Genomic DNA, 19,636 nt, shown 5'->3' on the forward strand with positions numbered 1-19,636 from the left:
AGAATTACTACATTGATACCACTGCCAACAGCAAACCTATGAGTGAAGTTCATGATTTCATTGCAGTTCAATTTGTTCTTGCAGAATTAACCCCCTTGGGGTATGCAGTTAGGTAATGATCTCAAAAGTTACTTGAATTATTATTATTTTTCTGTGCAGTTATATTTTGGATTTGATATACAGTTTGTATTGAATTTTAGTGTTTGCTTTTTTATCAGTTTGACTTTGAGACTGTAAAACATTTGCATTGTTTAAAATCACAACTATATCAAAAGGTATAGTGAGGTAATTCATTCCTGTCCCTGCTCCTACCTACCCCTATCGGTAATCTTTACATTAATTTCTAGTTTATCCTTCCTGTATTTCTTGAAAAATAAATACTAAAATATGCTGTCTTATCCCCCCCTCCATATTCTTATACAAAAGGTAGCATATTATATTTGCCTCTCGATTTTCTCATTAAATGATACATCTGGGAGTCTTTGGTTCACAGAGATCTTTCTCATCATATTTTGTGGTTGCGTAGTACTCAAGTATATTATCAGGTATTCATCTGGTATCTTATTAATGGGCATTTTGGTGGTTTTCAGTTTTTTGATAGTACTAATAATGTTGCAGTGAATCACTCTGTGCGTATGTTTCTCATTTGTGGAGTGACTTCAGGTGAAGTCCTCAAGGTGGTTTAGTGGTCAGAAGGTAAACTGGTTTAGCTTTATACATATATAATTACCTTTTTGAAGAATTGGTTCTAACTTTCAATTTAGTCTACAGCATTAAATAAAAAGAGGTAAGAGGACTCGATGTTCAAAAACTAGAGACCAGTGTTTTGAGTTCCTTGAATTGGCTATTTCTTGTGATCTCCACAGCCATTTTCAAGTTATCATTTTTTACTTGGAGGCTGGTCTTGGTGGTTCCACTCTTGCTCCCCTTCTACCTTTTTTCCAGAGCTGTCTCTCTTTTTCTGGCAATGTAAATCGAATTACATAATTTTGTCCCTCTCTCTACTGCTTATAATCCTTTGGTGGCTTCCCATTGTACTTAAGAGTGAAATCCAGGGTCATTAAAATGTGATTTGAGACCCTTGTGTTGTTGGGCTCATCTCTTCTAGGTTCATTTCAGGGTACTCCCTACTTATTTACTCTACTTTAAGATAACGACATGTTTTGGGGGACGGTACCCTAAATGTGTTTGTTTAAAAAAACTTTCTTTCCTCCTTCCTTTCTTTCGTTTGTTCATTTGTTCTAGAAATCCTAATACAGTATAGCAAACAGTAACCCATTTAATGTATGCATTTGGCCATTATTCCTTATCCTTTGATTTCCTGATTTTATGAACCGAGTAATATTAAAGTTATTGAAAATGAGTGCTTTTTCCCAAAGAACAAAAAGACAAAACTGAGTTACGTGTCAGGCACTGTCCTAGATACTGCGATAAACAAGGTTTCTTTTCTGCCCTCAAGGGACTTAAAATTTGTATGGAAACATGTTAACAGAAAACTTAATGCAGTGTGATAATTTCTCTCTTTCTAATTCTTTGCTTTTCAACCTACTGTAAACTAGGTGCTACCTCTATCTTTTCATTGAAATTACTCTACCTCAAGTTTTTATTATATTTCACTTGCCAAATTCAGTGGACCATTTCGCAGATCTGGCCTTACTTGGCCTCTGTGCTTTATTTGAAACTTTTATTGTTCCCTGGTAAACTGTTGAAACTCTCTGTACCATAGGAACTTTTGTGACTCTACTTTTTTATGGCTCTATCTTTTTCCATTCCTACTTAGCTCCTTAGGGTCTTCATCTAATGCTTAAATGTTGGTGATCCCTGTACTTTACATCACTGACAGTTGTCTCTTCTCACTCTGCATGTCCTCAAATACTCCTATATGCACTCTGCTCTCCCAGACCTGTTGCCTGTTGGGCAGCTTCACTTGGATGGCCCACAAAAGCTCAATCTCATTTACTAAAGTTAATTTATTATCTTTGTCCCTAATGTGTATGCAGTACATACTCATCCTGATTCTGGGCAACATTATTCAAACAAGAGAGTCTTTTCAGCCTCCCTGATCCATCTTTTAATTTAGTAGACCTTGTCAATTGTTTCTTTCTTTCTTTTTTACTTTAATTTTCATTTAATTTTATTTTTTGGTGGCGCTGTGTGGCTTGCAGGATATTAGTTCCCCAAGCATTGAACCCGGGCCACCACAGTGATAGTGCTGAGTCCTAACCACTGGACCACCAGGGAATTCCCTGTCAATCCTTTCTATGTAATCCATACCTTGTATCTAAAGGCACCAATAGCTTGTCTTAATTAGGCTCTTACTCAAAAAATAATATTTCAGATTTTTCAGTTAAATGTTACTATGATCTTTGATATTGTCAGTCTTTAATTGTTAACATTCTGATGTTACCTGATTGTGTTTTTATTTTTACATTTCTAATCTGTGAACATGTTATATCTCTATTTAGGGTCTTTAAATTTTCTCATCTGTCACTTAGTTGGAGTTTGTCTACTCATTTTACCACGTTTTCCACTTGTCACATATTTTTTTATTCCTTTGTTTCTCCTTTTGTGTTAGTAAAATATTTGTATTCTATTTTAAACTCTCAGCTTTATAGTTGTATGGTTTTTATTTTCCTTTTAGTTATTATCCTAGAGACAACAATATCCCTTTTTTTATTACAGTCTACCTTAAATTAGTAGGAAATTATTCATAAATCTTCTGAAATTTTGCCGCTTAGGAAATTATTCAGATAATCTTTTGATGGCTTAATTTCATGAATTTGTGCTATTGTCATATATTTCACTTCTACAATTTTTTTTTTTTTTTTTTTTGCGGTACGCGGGCCTCTCACCGCCGTGGCCTCTCCGGTTGCGGAGCACAGGCTCCGGACGCGCAGGCTCAGCGGCCTTGACTCACGGGCCCAGCCGCTCCGCAGCATGTGGGACCTTCCCAGACCAGGGCACGAACCCGTGTCCCCTGCATCAGCAGGCGGACTCTCAACCACTGTGCCACCAGGGAAGCCCTCCCTGAAAAATTTTTATATATTTCCTCCTCTGTCTGCTTTTGGACTTTTCATCTTTGGTTTTTAGGCATTTGATTATGATGTGTCTAGACTTGGTTTTCCTTGTATTTAGCCTGCTTTGAACATGTAGTTTATTAAATCTGTAATTTGATGACTTGTCAGTTTAGAAAATTCTTATCTAGTCTGCAGATGCTGGTTTTATGTCATTGTCTCCTCTACTTTTGGTACTCTGGATACACATATTAGACATTTTCATTGTCTCATATATCTTACTCTCTTTTCTGTATTTTCTTGCTGCCTCTTGATCTGTATGCCATTTTGGATACCTTCTTCTGACCTGTATTCCTGTTAACTAATTCTGTTCTTATGTATCTAATCTACTGGTAAAATCCTTTTACTAAATGCTTAATCTCAGTTACAGTAAATTCCAAGAATTTATGTTTTGACATTTCTTTAATGAATTCTAGGCCTGTTTTGACATCTTCAGTCTTCCCTCTGTTTCCATGAATATATTAATCATAAAAGTATGTCTTATAACTGCAGTATGTAAATTAAATGGAGCTCTGTTTCTGTTTATTTTTTTCTCTTGATTTCTCATCAGCTGCTCCTGTTGTCATAGACTTCCTTGTAATTTTTGATTGGATGCCAGACATTGTAGTGAAAAATTGTAGACTCTTGATGATGTTACCTTCCTTCAAAGAGAGGTAAATTTTCTTTAAGCAGCCAGAGTACTAGTGGATCAACACAACTCAGTTGAGAGTTGGTTTTGGATTTTGTTAGGGCTGGTCTGTTTCAGTTTTGCTCTTATTCCTAGCATGTAGCCTTTACTTCTAAGGCATAGCTCTAATTCCATATGGAGTATGTCTTTTTCATAGATTATGTGGTCATGTATTTGTAGTTTTATTTCTCTTCTGTTCTGTCGCATTGGATTATTTGCCTGTCGTTGCACCAGTACCACACTTTCTTACTAGGTCTTGATATAGTAAAATTTCTCTAGCTTTGTTGTTCTTGAAGATTACTTTTACTTGACCTTCTGCTTTTTCATGAATATTTTAAAAATCAGCTCTGCAGTACTCACAAAATAACCTTCTAGGGTTTTGTTTGTAGTGCATTGAATCTAAAGATCGGTTTGGGGAGCATTGACATGTTTACACCAATCCATGAACATGGTATATCTTTTTATTTAGTTCCTCTGTAACAACCTTCAGTAGTTTAAGTATATAAATCTTGCATGTCTTTTACATTCATCTCTAGGTATTTGTTATTTTTCATTGCATTTTGTAATTTGCTGTTCATCTTTTGCTAGTATATAGACATATACTTGATTTTTGTATACTGACTGTTAAATTTACTTGAATTCCGTAATTGTTTATCTGTATATTTTGATAGTATGTTTATAGGTATAATCAGACACGTTGTCTGAATAATAGCAGTTGTCTTCTTTCCAGGTTGTTAGGCTTTAGTTTTATTTATTTGCCTTATTGAATGAAATAGGACCTTTAGTATAGTGTTGAATAAAAGTAGTGATAGTAGGCTTCCTTATCTAGTTCTGCGTATGAGGGGAACAGCTTTAAATATTTCACTGTTACAAATGATGTTTGCTGTAGACTTTTGGTAGATACTCTGAAAATAAGAAATGTTCTCCTATTCCTAGTCTGCTAGTTTTAACATGAATGGATATTGAATTTTATCAAATGCTTTTTTTCTGTTTTTTAAGATGGAAATGAGGTGAATTACTTTGATTTTTTAAAAATACTGAAACACTATTACATTCTTGGAGAAAGCTCCCTTGCTTATGTTGGTGTTTATCTTTTTATATATTGCCAGATTAAATTCATATTGTTTTGTTAAGGTATTTTGTTTCTGTGTCTGTGAAGGATATTGGTCTGTAATTTTCTTTACTTATAATGTCCATGTTAGGTTTTGGTTCCAGGGTCATGCTGACCTCATAAAACAACTATCATTTTTATGTATTTTATAAAAAACTTTGTATGTTATTGGTATTGATTCTAACTTAAATATTTGGAATAATTTTCCAGTGAGGCTGTCTAGGCCTTGTATTTTCCTTGTATGGATATTTTTTTTTGTTTTTTTGGTTTTTTGCGGTACGTGGGCCTCTCCCAGTTGTGGCCTCTCCCGTTGCGGAACACAGGCTCTGGATGCGCAGGCTCAGCGGCCATGGCTCACGGGCCCAGCCGCTCCGCGGCATGTGGGATCTTCCTGGACCGGGGCACGAACCTTTGTCCCCTGCATCGGCAGGTGGACTCTCAACCACTGCGCCACCAGGGAGGCCCCTTTGTATGGATATTTTAAAAGTTGGAAATATCTGTAGTTTTGGTAGTGATGTCTTTTTTTAAAATTCCTGTTATTTGCAATTTGTATGTGTCTTTTCTTCTTGATTTATCTTCTTAGGGGTTTATCAGTCTTAATCAGTCTTTTTAAAGGACCAGTTTTAGACTATTGATTTTCCTTTTGTAAGTTGCTTTCTTAACGTAAGTTGCTTTCTGCTTTTATGTTTTTCTTCCTTTTAATAATTTCCCACTGGCTGTAATTTTTTCTAGCTTTTTCAGATAAAAGCTCCTAGAGATGCAAAAGTCATTGATTTTTACTATTCTTTTTTTAGAATATATATTCTTTGAGTTTTAAAATTTTCTCTGATAATTACCTTAGGTACCACACACATTATGTTATTTTCATTATTAGTTAGTTAAAATATTTTCTAGTTTTTATTGAGATCTGTTTATTGACCCAGGAGTTTCTTAGAAACATGTTCCTTAATTTCCAAACACTGAGTAGGTAGGTATTTAGAATCTCCACTATGTTTGTAGATTTATCTTTTTCTCTATTTTTTCAACCTTTGCTTATGCATTTGAAATTATGCTATTTGGTGCATGCAAATTTAGGACTCTAATAAATTCCTGGTCAGTGGGCATTTTTATCAGTCTGAAATATTTTTATCTCTAGTGATATTTCTTGCCTTAAGGTATCCTTTGTTGAATATTCGTATGGCTACATCAGCGTATTTTGCTTTGGCTTGTTTCCATGATATATCTTCTCATCTTTTCAATTTCTTTGTGTACAAAGTGTGTTTCTTATAACATCATATAGTTGTGGTTTTAAACACAACTGGACATCTTTTCCAGTCTGGATATCTTTTTCTTTTATCTAGGATATTCAGTCAGTTTCTGTATAATAGAATTACTGATATATTTAGTTTCATTTTTATCACCTTTCTACTTGACTTTTTATTTTAAAAATTGTAGTAGAATATGCTTAACAAAATTTGTCATTTAAATCATTTTAAGTATACATTTCAGTGGCATTGTGGTGCACATTGTGGTGCAACCATCACCACTATCCAGCTCCAGAACTTGCAAAACTGACACTATCTATTAAACAATAACTCCCCATTATCCCTTCCCCTATCCCCTGGTAACTACCATTATCTGTCTCTATGAATTTGATTACTTGAGTATCTCATATAAGTGGAATCATACAGTGTTTGTCCATTTGTACTGGCTTATTTCACTTAACATAATGTCTTCAAGGTTGATCCATATTACAGCATATATCAGAATTTCTTTTAAAGGCTGAATAATATCCCATTGTATGTATATTGCACATTTTGTTATTCATTCATCCATCAGTGGACATGGGTTGGTTTCATTTTTAGGGTATTGTGAATAATGCTGCTGTGAACATGAGCGTACGAATATCTGTTTGAGTCCTTGCTTTCAATTCCCTTGGGTATATACCCAGAAGTGGAATTGCTGGATTATATGGTAATTCTGTGTTTCATTTTTGAGGAACCACCATACTATTTTCCACAGTGGCTGCTCCATTTTACATTCCCACCAACAGTGCACAAGAGTTCTAGGGTTCCAGTTTTTCCACATCCTTGCCAACATACCTTATTTTCTTTCTTTTTTTAATAGCTACCCTAATGGGTGTGAAGTGGTTTCTCATTGTCTATTTGACCCACTTTTATGTTCTTTTTTCTCTCTGCTTTTTTGGGCACGTTCCTTTGATTTAATCAGACACATCCTCTTGTATTTTCTCCCCTCTGTTAACTTGTTGAAGATACTTTCTTTTTCACCGTGGTACCTTAGTGCTCTATTTTATGTATATGTTAGCACTAAATATACTGTATACTTTTACTAAGCTTTTTTTATTATCTTTTTTTATTGGGGAAATTTTTCCTAGAGATTGCAACATGCATTCATTCATCCCACTTCTTGCATTGTTGCTTCTGTGCATTTTAATTCTGTGTTTAATTTAACTTCTGTAGTTTAATTTAACACTACAATACAGTATTTAATTGTTCTATGTGATCAATACTGATTTATCTGTACCTTTTAAAAAATTATCTGTACAGTTGCTCTTTAGTTCTTTCTGCTTTTCTATTGCTCCAAATACTTCTTGCAGTAGTTCTTTTTTCCCTTCAGCTTTATTGAGACATAATTAACATATATTGTTGTGTAAGTTTCAGGTATACAGTGTGTTGTTTTGATACATTTATATATTGCACAGTGATTACCACCTTAGCTTGTTAGCTAACACCTCTGTCACATCACATAATTACCTGTAGTATTTCTTCCAGTGAAAATCTGCTGGTGCAGAATTCTGTTTCTGTGTGAAAATGTTTTTATTTTTCCTTCATGTTGGAGGATCTATTTGCTCTGTACATGATTACAGATTTTCAGTTATTTTTTTCCAACACTTGAAGATTTTATCCTATATTCCAGTTTGTGTCATTTTCTTTGTTGAAGTTAGCTTGAGCTCTGACTCTTCTTGTTGCTTCTTTGAAGGTACTGTATCTCTTCCCTGCTCTTTCTCCCTCATGCTGATTATAATATTTTTTCTTCGGTTTTCATCAGTGTAACTATGTTGTGCCTTTATATAATTTAAAAAAATGTCTCTTGCTTGAGATTCTTAGAGCTTCTCAAATCTGTTGGTTAATACCTTTCTCTCATTTTTAGGAAATCATGTCAAGATCTGTTCAGATACCGCTTCTACCACATTCTCTCTTCCCTCTCTTTGTGGATCTTCAGTTATACGGTGTTTCATATGTGTCTTACTGGTCTTTTCTGTATTTTCAATGTTTTCTTTTTAAATCTCTGGGCTTTATTTATGGTATTTTTTATCAATGTGTCATCCAGTTCAAAATTCTGACTTTTGTGTTTAATCTCCTGTTAACACTGTTTATTGAGCTCATTTTAGACGTTTCAGTTAAAGATTATCCTTTTGATTCTTTTCTTGTATAGATAATCTCTAGTGAAATGTGCCATCTTTTCATGTATTTCTATTTTCTTGAACATATTAATAATTATATTTTAATGTTTTAGTTTATTAACTCCAGTATGTAGATTGCATATTTATTTGGTTTTGTTTTGTGTTGTTTTTCTTCTTTTCTTCTTGATGTTTGTTCGTATGGCCCTATTTCTTGGTAACTTGGTTAGTTTTAGTTAAATGTTAGAAATGTAAATACTCCTGAAGTATTTACAATTAAATATTAATATTTTAGTATCTTTAAAATTGTAGATACTCCTGAAGATGATATTTTTCTCTGGAGAAGTTTCACCCTTTCTTCTGCTAGGTTGATAAAGTAGGAGTTGGATACCTTAATCCAGGCAGGTACTGAATGGAGTGCAGCGTGGGTTTTGTTTTAGTAAGGTATCAGCCACCTTTGATTCCTTCTTTCTTTCATCTGAAAACCTAGTTTGTTCACCACGTTTCTTTTCTTAAAGGCTTCTGAAGTTTTGTTTCATCAGTTCCCTGAGCTCTGCTTTTCACACTTTCAGTTTAGCTTTTTGGCCTTTTCAGCTTCAGAATTTGGCACATCACAAGAAGAAAACAACCATATGCTTAAGACCGCTCGTGTCTCTGATTTTGTTATTACAGCCTTCTCAAGACTACTTTAAATTTCTGCTCAGGAAAAACATAGTTCTCAGCCTCTTCCCTGTGCCTAGATTTGTCCAAGAAAAAAGGATCAACTCACTTCTCCACAGTTATCTCCTGAATTTTAGTCCCTCTTGTTCTCATTGCTTTGGCAATTCTTAGATGCCTTTTAAGAGATGATTTTATATTCATCTGGCTTTTCTAGTTTTCAGAGAGATTATTGGTTTGTTATCAGCTTTTTCTCCCTACTTGGAGGTAGAAGTCTGGAATGAGTTAAGCTACATAGCTACTTGCAGTGATTTAGTATTAATTTTGCTATAGTCTCACTGATAGTTGGCAGTGTTACTTTAAAATAAAAATTTATTCCTGTAATTGGTGCAGGGTGGCATTTCAATTTGTTTTGTCACTTGTAAGGATATTTTTTCCCCGTCATTCTACTGTTATCTTTAATGAATTATTTGTTTTCTTTGAGATCCTCACAGGCATATTCTCATTTCTACGTAGCAAGTTAACTTATGAAGCATTCTTAATCAGTTACAAACCACAGAAATGAAAGTTTGGAAAATATATACTATAAGAAGTCAGGAGGAACTAGGGTAGAGTAAATTTATTTGTGCGTGTGTGTTTTTTGTTTTCTTGTACATTTATGTTGTTACTTCGTAGACCAGCTTTGTTAGATTTAGCTTGTGCAAATCCCTTTGTGGTCACCTTTTTGGGTCCAGTATCTGTAATCACCTCAATCTCTGTCTGGGTCCAGGGTAAACTTGATTGGCCCAATTAGTGTGGATCCTCTGCATTCACACTGGTTGCAGATGGAGAAATGGGGTCCTCTGCCTATTGTAGATGAGAGGAGGGTGGGGTTTTAGGGAGTAAGGTGTGGGAATGGAGAGGAAATGATTGGTATCTCTAGTGAAACAGTAGGCAGGCAAACTACAATTCAGGCAGTATGTCACATTCAGAAATACAGGTCACAATCTCCCATCTGCAATTCAGAAGTCTTAAAAAACTGAAACAAAGTTATTTCTAAGTTTTTTGTCATATTCATTTGTCAATGGAACTGATTTGAGTGAGGCATTTTATTCCACTTTGAACATTCATATATTTCCTTGCAAGTGTTCTGTAAAGTATGATACTTGTAATGTATTACCTTACTAAATTACAAAAAGTTCTAAGTTGAGAAACATTTTTTCCTGAGGTTTTTGGCTAAGTGATTGTAGACCTATACTTCTTTAAAAGGACTTGTTGCACACTTACTGTATGGCGGTGAGTACATTGGTGAATAAAGTAGATCTGGCCCATATCTCATTGCTCTTTCATCCGGTACAATTAGAGTTTCCTGGATATCTAATTCAAATAATACCAGAAACAGAACCCTCCAAACATGTCAGTGGCTTCATTCCTAGAAATATCGCTGGATGTAATATATGTTGTCAGTCTTAACTACTTCCATTGTGATAATGGAAAAGAATATGAAAAAGAATGTATATGTATAACTGAATCACTTTGCTGTACAGCATAAATTAACACAACAGTGTAAATTAACTATACTTCAAAAAATTGAAAAAAAATTTCCAGTGTAAGAAAACTGTATATTTATTAGAATACTTGGTATTATGAATAATAAATAATTGAAAAGAGCCCTAACTTGTAGGTAAAACTAACAAGGGAATGAGAAGTACAATACCAAAGCATGTTAAACGTGGTTCCAATATTTGTGTAAAAAGAAAGACTGTGTTTGACTATGAGAAATGCATTAGAAGCCTGGGTAGGAGAAAACAGGGCTAAATGTAAAAGTAAGGATTAAGATGATAATTTTGATTCCATCCGATCTACATTTTGGAAAAAAAACATTTAAGTGTTTTAACAGTGGCTTATAATTGGAGTTAACTTTTGGTAGTAGAAGGCCCACCTTTGTTATTTTCACTTTTCAGCATATTTAAAAAGTAAATTTGTTTTTATACAGAAACACTCAGTTTATTGTAGTTTATTACTGCTTATTGCTATTTACTTTTTAGGAACCTGTAGTCATTTCCTCCTTTCTTTGCAGAGAGGCTTATTTAAAAGACCTGTAATGTTTTACTAATTTTGTTGAAGTGTACTTCTTATATATTTTGGTAATGACATTTATACATCTATTTGATTAATTGACAATATGTCCTTTAAGAAATTATTTTCAACCATTTAAGATAATAGTGCACGTCCAGTATCTATTGGTTTTAGCCACCACTGATAATTTTTTCCTTTTTGACTCAGCAGCTTTAAAATTATATGATCTGTTTTGAAGACATAATCTAGCAAGAGAAGCAAACCAGGTAAATGTAGACAGCTCGGATTAGTACAATCCTCAGATTGTTAATTCATACATTAACCTGTACAGGGATAATTTGAAATTGCAATACAGTGAGAAAAGTTTTAGAAGTAAAGTGAAGCATTTTTGAGAGAAGTACATGCAAACTTACCCTTTTAGGCTTTCTATTCTAGTCTAGTTTTAATGTGGCACTGTTCTTACCCTGGAAAACTCCTAGGTTGATGCCCCCTTGTGGTCTGTTACTGGAACAAATAGCACAAATGGAAATAAGTAATGGAGGTCTTAATACATGTTAAGTCATTCATTCCTTTCTTTATAATAATGTTTTAAAAGTGGCTTCTGAGGAAAAACAGCAAAGGAAAATTATTCCTGTATTCTATATAGTTCATTGGTTTTAAAACTTACCAAGTATTTTGTAACTGAATGCACATATATGTTAGCTGGACACTGACCTAAAGAAAAATAGGTTGTTGGGTAGGCTATCATTGTTATCCTGGGCATCTAACTCGATTAGTTAAAAGTGCCTTAAAAATATGATAAGATGTGATAGTAATTATAAGGCTATCCTACTACCCTCCCCCCCAACACACACACACACACACACACACACACACACACGTGTAAATGGGGTTTGGGAAAACTTGTTGTTTATACTTTGCTTGACCTGAGAGGGCCAGGAGTTGTATGAGGCATTGGAAGGAATAAAGATTTTTGTTAGTGTATTGGTCAGTTTAAGCTTATTTGCTTTTCCTGACATTATTGGTAAGGTCTCATTAGTGTGTGAGAGTGGATTTGTGGAGGAAGTGGAGAAGTAGCAGCATCAGTCAGTGTTTTAAGAAAGACTGCAGATATAAACAGCTGCTTTTCCTTTTACCCAGTAAGATTCATGATGGTTGAAAGCAGTCTAATACAGTGAGTATGGGCTTTGAGATTAGATAGACCTGCTTTTTTTCTTTTTTTTTTTGCGGTACGCGGGCCTCTCACTGTCATGGCCTCTCCCGTTGCGGAGCACAGGCTCCGGACGGGCAAGCCCAGCGGCCATGGCTCACGGTCCCAGCCGCTCCGCGGCATGTGGGATCCTCCCGGACCGGGGCACGAACCCGCGTCCCCTGCATCAGCAGGCGGACTCTCAACCACTGCACCAACAGGGAAGCTCCTAACCATTTATTTTTATAAAACTGATTCAATAAGTTTTTTTGCTTTAGGAGTAATAGTTGCATGTTTTGGCAGATTAACTTAAAAAAAATAAACTAGGGCTTCCCTGGTGGCGCAGTGGTTGAGAGTCCGCCTGCCGATGCAGGGGACACGGGTTCGTGCCCCGGTCCGGGAGGATCTCACATGCCGTGGAGCGGCTGGGCCTGGGAGGCATGGCCGCTGGGTCTGCGCATCTGGAGCCTGCGCTCCGCCGTGGGAGAGGCCACAACAGTGAGAGGCCCGCGTACTGAAAAAAAAATAAAAATAAAAATAAACTAGTATTGTTCCTCGATTGCCATCTTATTGTAAAAAAGCTTGTGTGAAGGACAACAAAGTAATGAAATGTTTTTTATTGTTTTGCTTTTAGAACCAGGCTCACTATCTTAGTCACTTTATTTAATAATAATTAATCTGAGTCCATTTCAGAAGAAATAAGGTTATTTGGAGTTATTTAACTTAACAGAAAAAAAAGATTTTAAAACCCAGATAAGTTCAACTTTGAATCATAAGATTTTATCCTTTCCACAAACTTCCTTGGCAGCTAAGCTGTAAAAATTTACTAATTTTTTTCTTTTTGAATAATTTGCTATAAAAAAGAAAACTAGAAAGATATCTCAAATACAAATACAGCTGCTTGGGTTCAAATGTTTGTTGGAATTAGGTGGACTATAAATCATGTAAACAAAGATTTAACTGTAGACATACCATCAGAAGGCTATTGTATGTATTCATACCTGCGTCTTTCATGTTTTCCTTTATTTCTTGGGTTCTCAAAATATCTAGCCTACATTTGGATAATGTCTAACTGAAGACTCTTGTTCCAAACCCTGGATGAAACTAATAAAGACTTTAATGAAGGCAGTACTTTGGTGGTGAAAATTTCTCTTGTAAATTATGAAATGGATTTTTGGTTTTTTATCCGTGAATATCTTGGGGACACTTATTTTAGGAAAGAAAAGGGATGGGGGGAAGATAGCTACAGCAAAGTGGAGAGTTAAATAGTGAAGGGTGATGGCAAGAATACATGCCATTCTACCAGGAACTTGTTTTTTAAACATAAAAAGCATATGTGCCAAATTTACATATTTACTAATTAAAAAGGCTTCCTGGAAACATTAAGTAGACTTATCTTCTATAACCTTTAACATTGTCACTAATGGATATTGCATAGAAAATTTCATCGAAGGTCCTCTAAATAATGTAAATGATTATGAATATGTAACTAGTTAATATGCAGCTACGAAAGGATTATCATGTAGAGGTTAATGAACATTCTGCTCTTATGGTTTGCAGGGCTTTTCTTTTTGTGCTTTTGGCTCACTTCATGCTTGGAAACACATGCATTGGGATTGGAAAGCATCCTGACTGTTTTTGGGTCTCATCTTTTAATAGGGTTGTTAAATAGAAACTTTATAAAAAGGATTTCATGAAGATTTTTTTTTCTTTTCAATTTACATTTAATTCTGTTTGTCTATTTTATAATTACTGCCGAATCAGAAACAGTGAAATGGATTGATGTAGTTTTAGCCTGGCTCTTCCAGATGTAAAGTCAGTACTCTATTGTACATTATCACTGTTATTAAGTGTTGCTGTGTGATTGATACTTACTGAGAGATCTTTATTCTAAAACCGACTTTTTATGCTGAGTTAATGTGTAGTATGGTTGGGTATCTGATTACAGCATGCATTTTGGTACAGAATTGCTGCCTTAGTATTTATTTAAAATGTCCTAAAGGAAGACATCTACGTCAGGAATTAAATGTTATAAAATAGAGGAATTTAGTGACAGGCCAAAAAAAAAAAAGACTTGTGATTTTTGGGTGAAACATGGAGCTTATATAAGATACAATATTGGTATTTAGAACAGTGAACAAGAGCAGTGTTTCAAACCATGTAATACTGCTGTGTCTTTCATGTGACATTATATTAAGCATATTGGTTTTTATCCCTTAGTTTCTCTGTCTCTAAAATGGTGCTACAGTATTTGAGATTACTGTTTAAAAATTTTTATTAATGGGCAGTTTAAAAACATTAGTAATCTTTGAAAACAGTGCTTTTTTTTCTTTTTAAATTGCCATTCACGTGTTCTTTTTTTCCTTACTGGTTAGTGTTCTTAATTTGTTTTCTGAGCATTTTAAGAATCTGTTGAAATATCTCCAAGGAAAACAAATAAATAGCTTTTATGTTTAATTTCATTGTTTTAGTATTACAAGCATAGCTTAAGCTGGCTATGAAGTGCTTAAAATTTTATCATAATTCACTGGGGGGCCAAATTGGCTGTTCAGAGCATCTCTTTATCCCAAGTATTTCTTCTTGAAATGTAGTAGAAAAATATCACTGTACTCATTTTCAGTGCATCAGAATAAAAATTACAGGTGAAAACATTTGGAGATATACTGACAAAATAAAGTACTTTCACTACTGTCTTTTTTTAACTGATGAAATGTGGATGTTACATTGGTTTCTTGTTATTTATAACATTTGTGTATTCTACAAAATATGTAACATTGAAAACAGGCCTGCAGATTGTACAAAATACTAGTTATCTTATATCATATGTCACCTAATAGTTATGAAGCGGGTTTTGTACCAAAGTATGAATCGGAAAGCTGTAATTTGTTCTGCAGTTATCAGCCTGCGTTAGAGGGGTATGATAAAGTGTGCTGCTTAAAAACTAACATTCACATCTCTGTGCATTTGACAAATAAAAATGTATATTGAGGTGCTTTTAAATCTGTAAAGCCACTGTTGTAGTTTTCTGATAGAATGATTTTGTAGCTTTGTGCATAGCCCTGTTTTTTCATGAGTAGTTATCTGTTTTCATGACAGGTGGTCACTAACTGCCAAGAGAAAATCCAGCATTGGTGAGTGAAAGATGGTTTTATTACATTTCTGAAATACTAATGAGGTCATCTATTTGTATTTAAATAAAGCATACACATTTTTTGTGTCCCATAATTGAATTCTTCTAGTAATCTCCATTTTGAATCCTTTTGATACTAATTTATATTGTCTTTCATCGTTTACTGAATTACATGTTCCCTGATTTCCTGAAGTTGTGTCACCATTTGTGTTTATTCTAATTGCTTTCTTTTTTCCTTTCTTTTCTTGTCTTTTTCTTTTTTTTAAAGTTAGAATAGTGTTACTATCATTATGAAGTAGAGACAGAGGAATTTTTGAATCTGACTAATTATAGCTCTATTTGGGGACTATTTTTTATATATGTCATAGAATAATAATTTGAATCAATTGTTTTAAAATAATGATGGAAATATGCACAGATACATTTTCCCAAAGTTTGAAAAATCTAATTAAGTGCTTGTATCTCAGAACTTGATTTAGAGACCACACTTTTCTAGAGTGCAGAGAGAAAGCAAGCATATCTATTTTAATGTGCTAATCTATAGTTAATAGGACAGTGCTTGGTAAATAACACACTTTCCTGTGTCTTGTGAGGAAAATGCTCAATTTAATGGTGAATAAAATCTTATGAGTTGTCATGAGGTATAGCTGTTGATCTTACAGATATCAAATTACAATATATCCATGCTGTGTTTACGAAGATTTTAGTGAGAGAACAACAAGAGCTGTCTTGATTATTGTCTGCAGGGTTATTGCAAAATCATGGTAACTGCCCCTTTAGCGGTGAGATTAAACCTTTGGTTATACACCATCAAGCATATAATATTTTAAATTTATTTTAAGAGGCTTTTTCTTCATGCCTGAGAGATCTCCAAGGAAATAATTTATAGTTAGTGTATATCAAATGTTTTTTGGTTTAAATGCACATAGGCTGCAGGCAGTGGATAAGAGTGAAAATCAGTGCAATCTGTACACATCACTTTATTAAATTCTGACTTTTGGCTTGCAGAAATAATCTAAAACTAAATAATATCCACTTTATAAATAAAAATTCAGGGGCTTCATTAATTTTCAATAAATGCAGAGTTGTAGTTGCATCCACTGGTGGTTTAAGTCTGTCAGTATTTCCATAATGGACCATTCGCTTTTCATTTTACCTTCAGTCCAGGTTAAAACTTGAAATGTGAGTCCTTGGTCAAGGAATTAACTATTTTCCCCCTGCTAATTTGGCCAAAGTGATCCATTTTACAAATAATTCCCAAGGGAAATTTTATTAATGTGGACTTTATTGGTTTTGGTAAGGAATTCACGAAATTAGTAAAAGGTTGATTCACTCAGAATAGATACTAATTTACACAAATGTGTGACTAACAACTTCCTTCTGGTTTAAGATTATTTCCCTACCAGACTGAGAATTCTTTAAGGCTAAGGGACATGTTTTCATCCCTTTATCCACAGCACCTCCTATTGTGTTTGGCACATTATAGGCACTTAATAAATGTTTGAGTAAGTAAAGACCAAATATTTGCTTAATTTTTGTATAATGTTTTTATAAGTGCTATAGCAGTACCCAAATCTGATGAGCTTGACAGACAGAAATGCAACATTTACTTCAGGGCAGATTCACATGACTCAGTCTCAATTTCCAGTTCTCCATAGCTCTCCAAACTAAAGCAGCTTAGCATATTTACCTTCACATATCTTAAAGTAATATAGTACCTTATCTATACATTAAACAAGTAAAATAATTTTTTCCACTTAGAATTTGCTTCTTTCTCTGAATTATTTTTAATATGGCTCAGGAAGCAGACTTCTATGTTTGTTTTTAATGAGGGTCTGATATTGCTAGAATCCAAATGGCCAGTGAATTCACGAATTTATTATATTAAAAAACTGAAACCAAGTGTCTCCAATTCCTCTGAAAGCCAGGAAATTGCTATTAGGGAGCATTGTGGAATTCTTGTGATGTTTTTATTATCTTAATTCCACAAACAACGATTGAGTTTCTGCCATATGCCAGTATTATGCTGCTGTTTGGAACTGAAAGACCCTGCCACGGAGAAATTCATAGTTGGGCACTAAACAGGGAAATCACAATAATTTTGTGCTATTTGGTTAGAGATAGGAAGCAAGAACAGAGACTGGAGCTATTTTTAAGGGTGTCTCATGCATTGCTTTTAAAAGCATGTTGCTTTTCACTCTAACCTTTGGCATTAGCATAGTCTAAGATACAATTCATGTACCTAAGTTACCCTTCTTTATGAGTATATACCAATATAATGAGGCGCAAAATAACATGTTTTTTAAAAAAATGTAGTCTTACGCTAGTGATGTTTATGCTCATTTGTGCAATTTTAAAGGATGCTTTAAGGGATGAGTATGAATATTTTACCTTAAAATTTTTCTTAAGAATGTAGGCCACAAAGTAAAAATATTTGTAGAAATGTAGGAGTAAAAATGGTCTGGGGCAATGGAGTCTGACCCCAGAAATCTCTTCCAGAAAATTAATTTAAATCCCAGAACTTTGGTGATCTAAAGACATTTATAGTATTTGTTTAATTAATAACAGATAAAAAGGAAATGTTTGAGCCTAATAGTTGAGAATTTGTGCATCACTTTTAGAGCTAATAGTGGTTTTCAGTTTAATGAAGATTTAAGAAAATTTTTAGGTACAACTTTTTTTCCTTATATCCTTTTTACTTAACTCAGGAAATAAGGCATTATAAAATCCACACACTATTTTCTCATTAAAATGTGGATATACTTCCTAGTGTTTGATCCACTAGGGGCTGATTATTCTGTTTGTAGACTATTTGTAATTTTTAATCTTTTAAATTCTTCCCTAAAGAACATGGGATTTGGAGCCACAGACCTACATTTGAATCCTGTCATTTACTAACTTTGTCACCTTGGGTGAATGACTGAGATTTTTAGTTTTCTTTTTGTAAAGTGATGATGATAACTACTTAACTTGAAGGTAAAGTGTTAGACAATGTCTATAGAACATCCACACTGGCACTTAATAAATATCAATAGTAACTCTGAAATCTTTTTTGAAAAGTTTAACTAATTGTCAGGTGAAGAAAGAAGGAAAAACCAAAAAACCCTCCAAAGCTTTGTAAATATTCCTGAATATTTTGTATTCACGCCGTTATCTTCTTATATCATGATGGAGAGATGGCTTCCTGAGTGGTATTGTTAAAGCTTTATATTAATGTTTTCAAATAACTTTTATTATGAAGAATTTCAAACAAAGGGTGACAGAGTTCTGTACTGAACCCACATGTACCCATCACTCAGATTCAATGATTATCAACTCATGATTGCATCTGAACTGTTTGTTTCCTTTTAAAATAGCCTATCCTACCCTCTACCCCACCTCCATTTTGACATTACTCTGAAGCATTTCATTTCATCTGGAAATATTTCAGTATATATCCTAAAGACATAGAAGATTGCATATTAGCTGTTTAAATTTTAAATTAAAAATTTGAAATTGGGCAGTGTATTTATATAGTTCAAACTTTAAGAAGTACAAAAGGGTATAAATGGTATGTAGTTTCCCTCTTACCCTTGTCTTCCAGTTCTCACTTCTCTTCTTGGTAAACGACTGCTCTTTACCAGTTCCCTGCGAATCTTTTCAGAAATTATTTGCACAAGGGGTGTGTGTATGTATTTGTGTGTGTATGTATGTACGTATATGTATGTGTATTCATCCACATAATTATATATATTATGCTCCCACTCTTTGATAAAAATGAAATCACACTGTACACTGTACATTTAATACTCTACTTTGGAGATTGTTTTCAGTCATTAATTAACTCCTATTCTTTATGTTCCCATGAACTTCATTGTGTGTCAAATGTCTGATTTTTAGAGTTACCAAATATTTTTTGGTACTTATTATTTTTTTAAATAAATAATCGCCACATGACTGAGAGTATGACTTATACAACTCAAAATACATCCTTGCTAAGCTGTTGTATCCGTTATTTATTGTTCTTTAATAAAATTACTCCAAAATGTACTGGCTTAAAACAGCAACCATTTACCTATATATGGTTCTTTGGTTGTGCATATTGGACTGAACTTACCTCTATTGTTTTCTTCTGATCTTGTTTGGGCTCACTCGTGTGGTTGCAGCCTTTTGGTAGCTGGGTTGCCCAAAATGGCCTCGCCCACAAGTCTGGTGGCTAGTGCTTGACTGTTAGCTGGGCCTCACTCTCCATGTGCTCTTTTATCTTGCTTACTTTACATGATGCTATAAGGGCAGCAAGAATGGAAGCTGCAAGGCCACATTCTGTTGGTGAGAGGAACTCATAAAACTAGACCAAATTCAAAAGGTGGG

At 34.2% G+C, this 19,636-nt stretch overlaps 1 protein-coding gene across 1 annotated transcript in view; it reads left to right on the forward strand.

The window, feature by feature from the left end:
- URI1 (URI1 prefoldin like chaperone) overlaps positions 1–19,636 on the forward strand; it is a 65,345-nt gene that overhangs the window by 11,139 nt on the left and 34,570 nt on the right. The window contains exon 2 of the mRNA XM_029207569.1: positions 15,253–15,287. Within this exon, the coding sequence (XP_029063402.1) occupies positions 15,253–15,287 (35 nt within the window). The remainder of the gene's footprint in view (positions 1–15,252; positions 15,288–19,636) is intronic.

Source organism: Monodon monoceros, unplaced genomic scaffold (assembly GCF_005190385.1).
Source record: "Monodon monoceros isolate NGI ecotype Baffin Bay Population unplaced genomic scaffold, NGI_Narwhal_1 Super_Scaffold_10, whole genome shotgun sequence".
In the NCBI taxonomy this organism is placed as follows: domain Eukaryota; kingdom Metazoa; phylum Chordata; class Mammalia; order Artiodactyla; family Monodontidae; genus Monodon; species Monodon monoceros.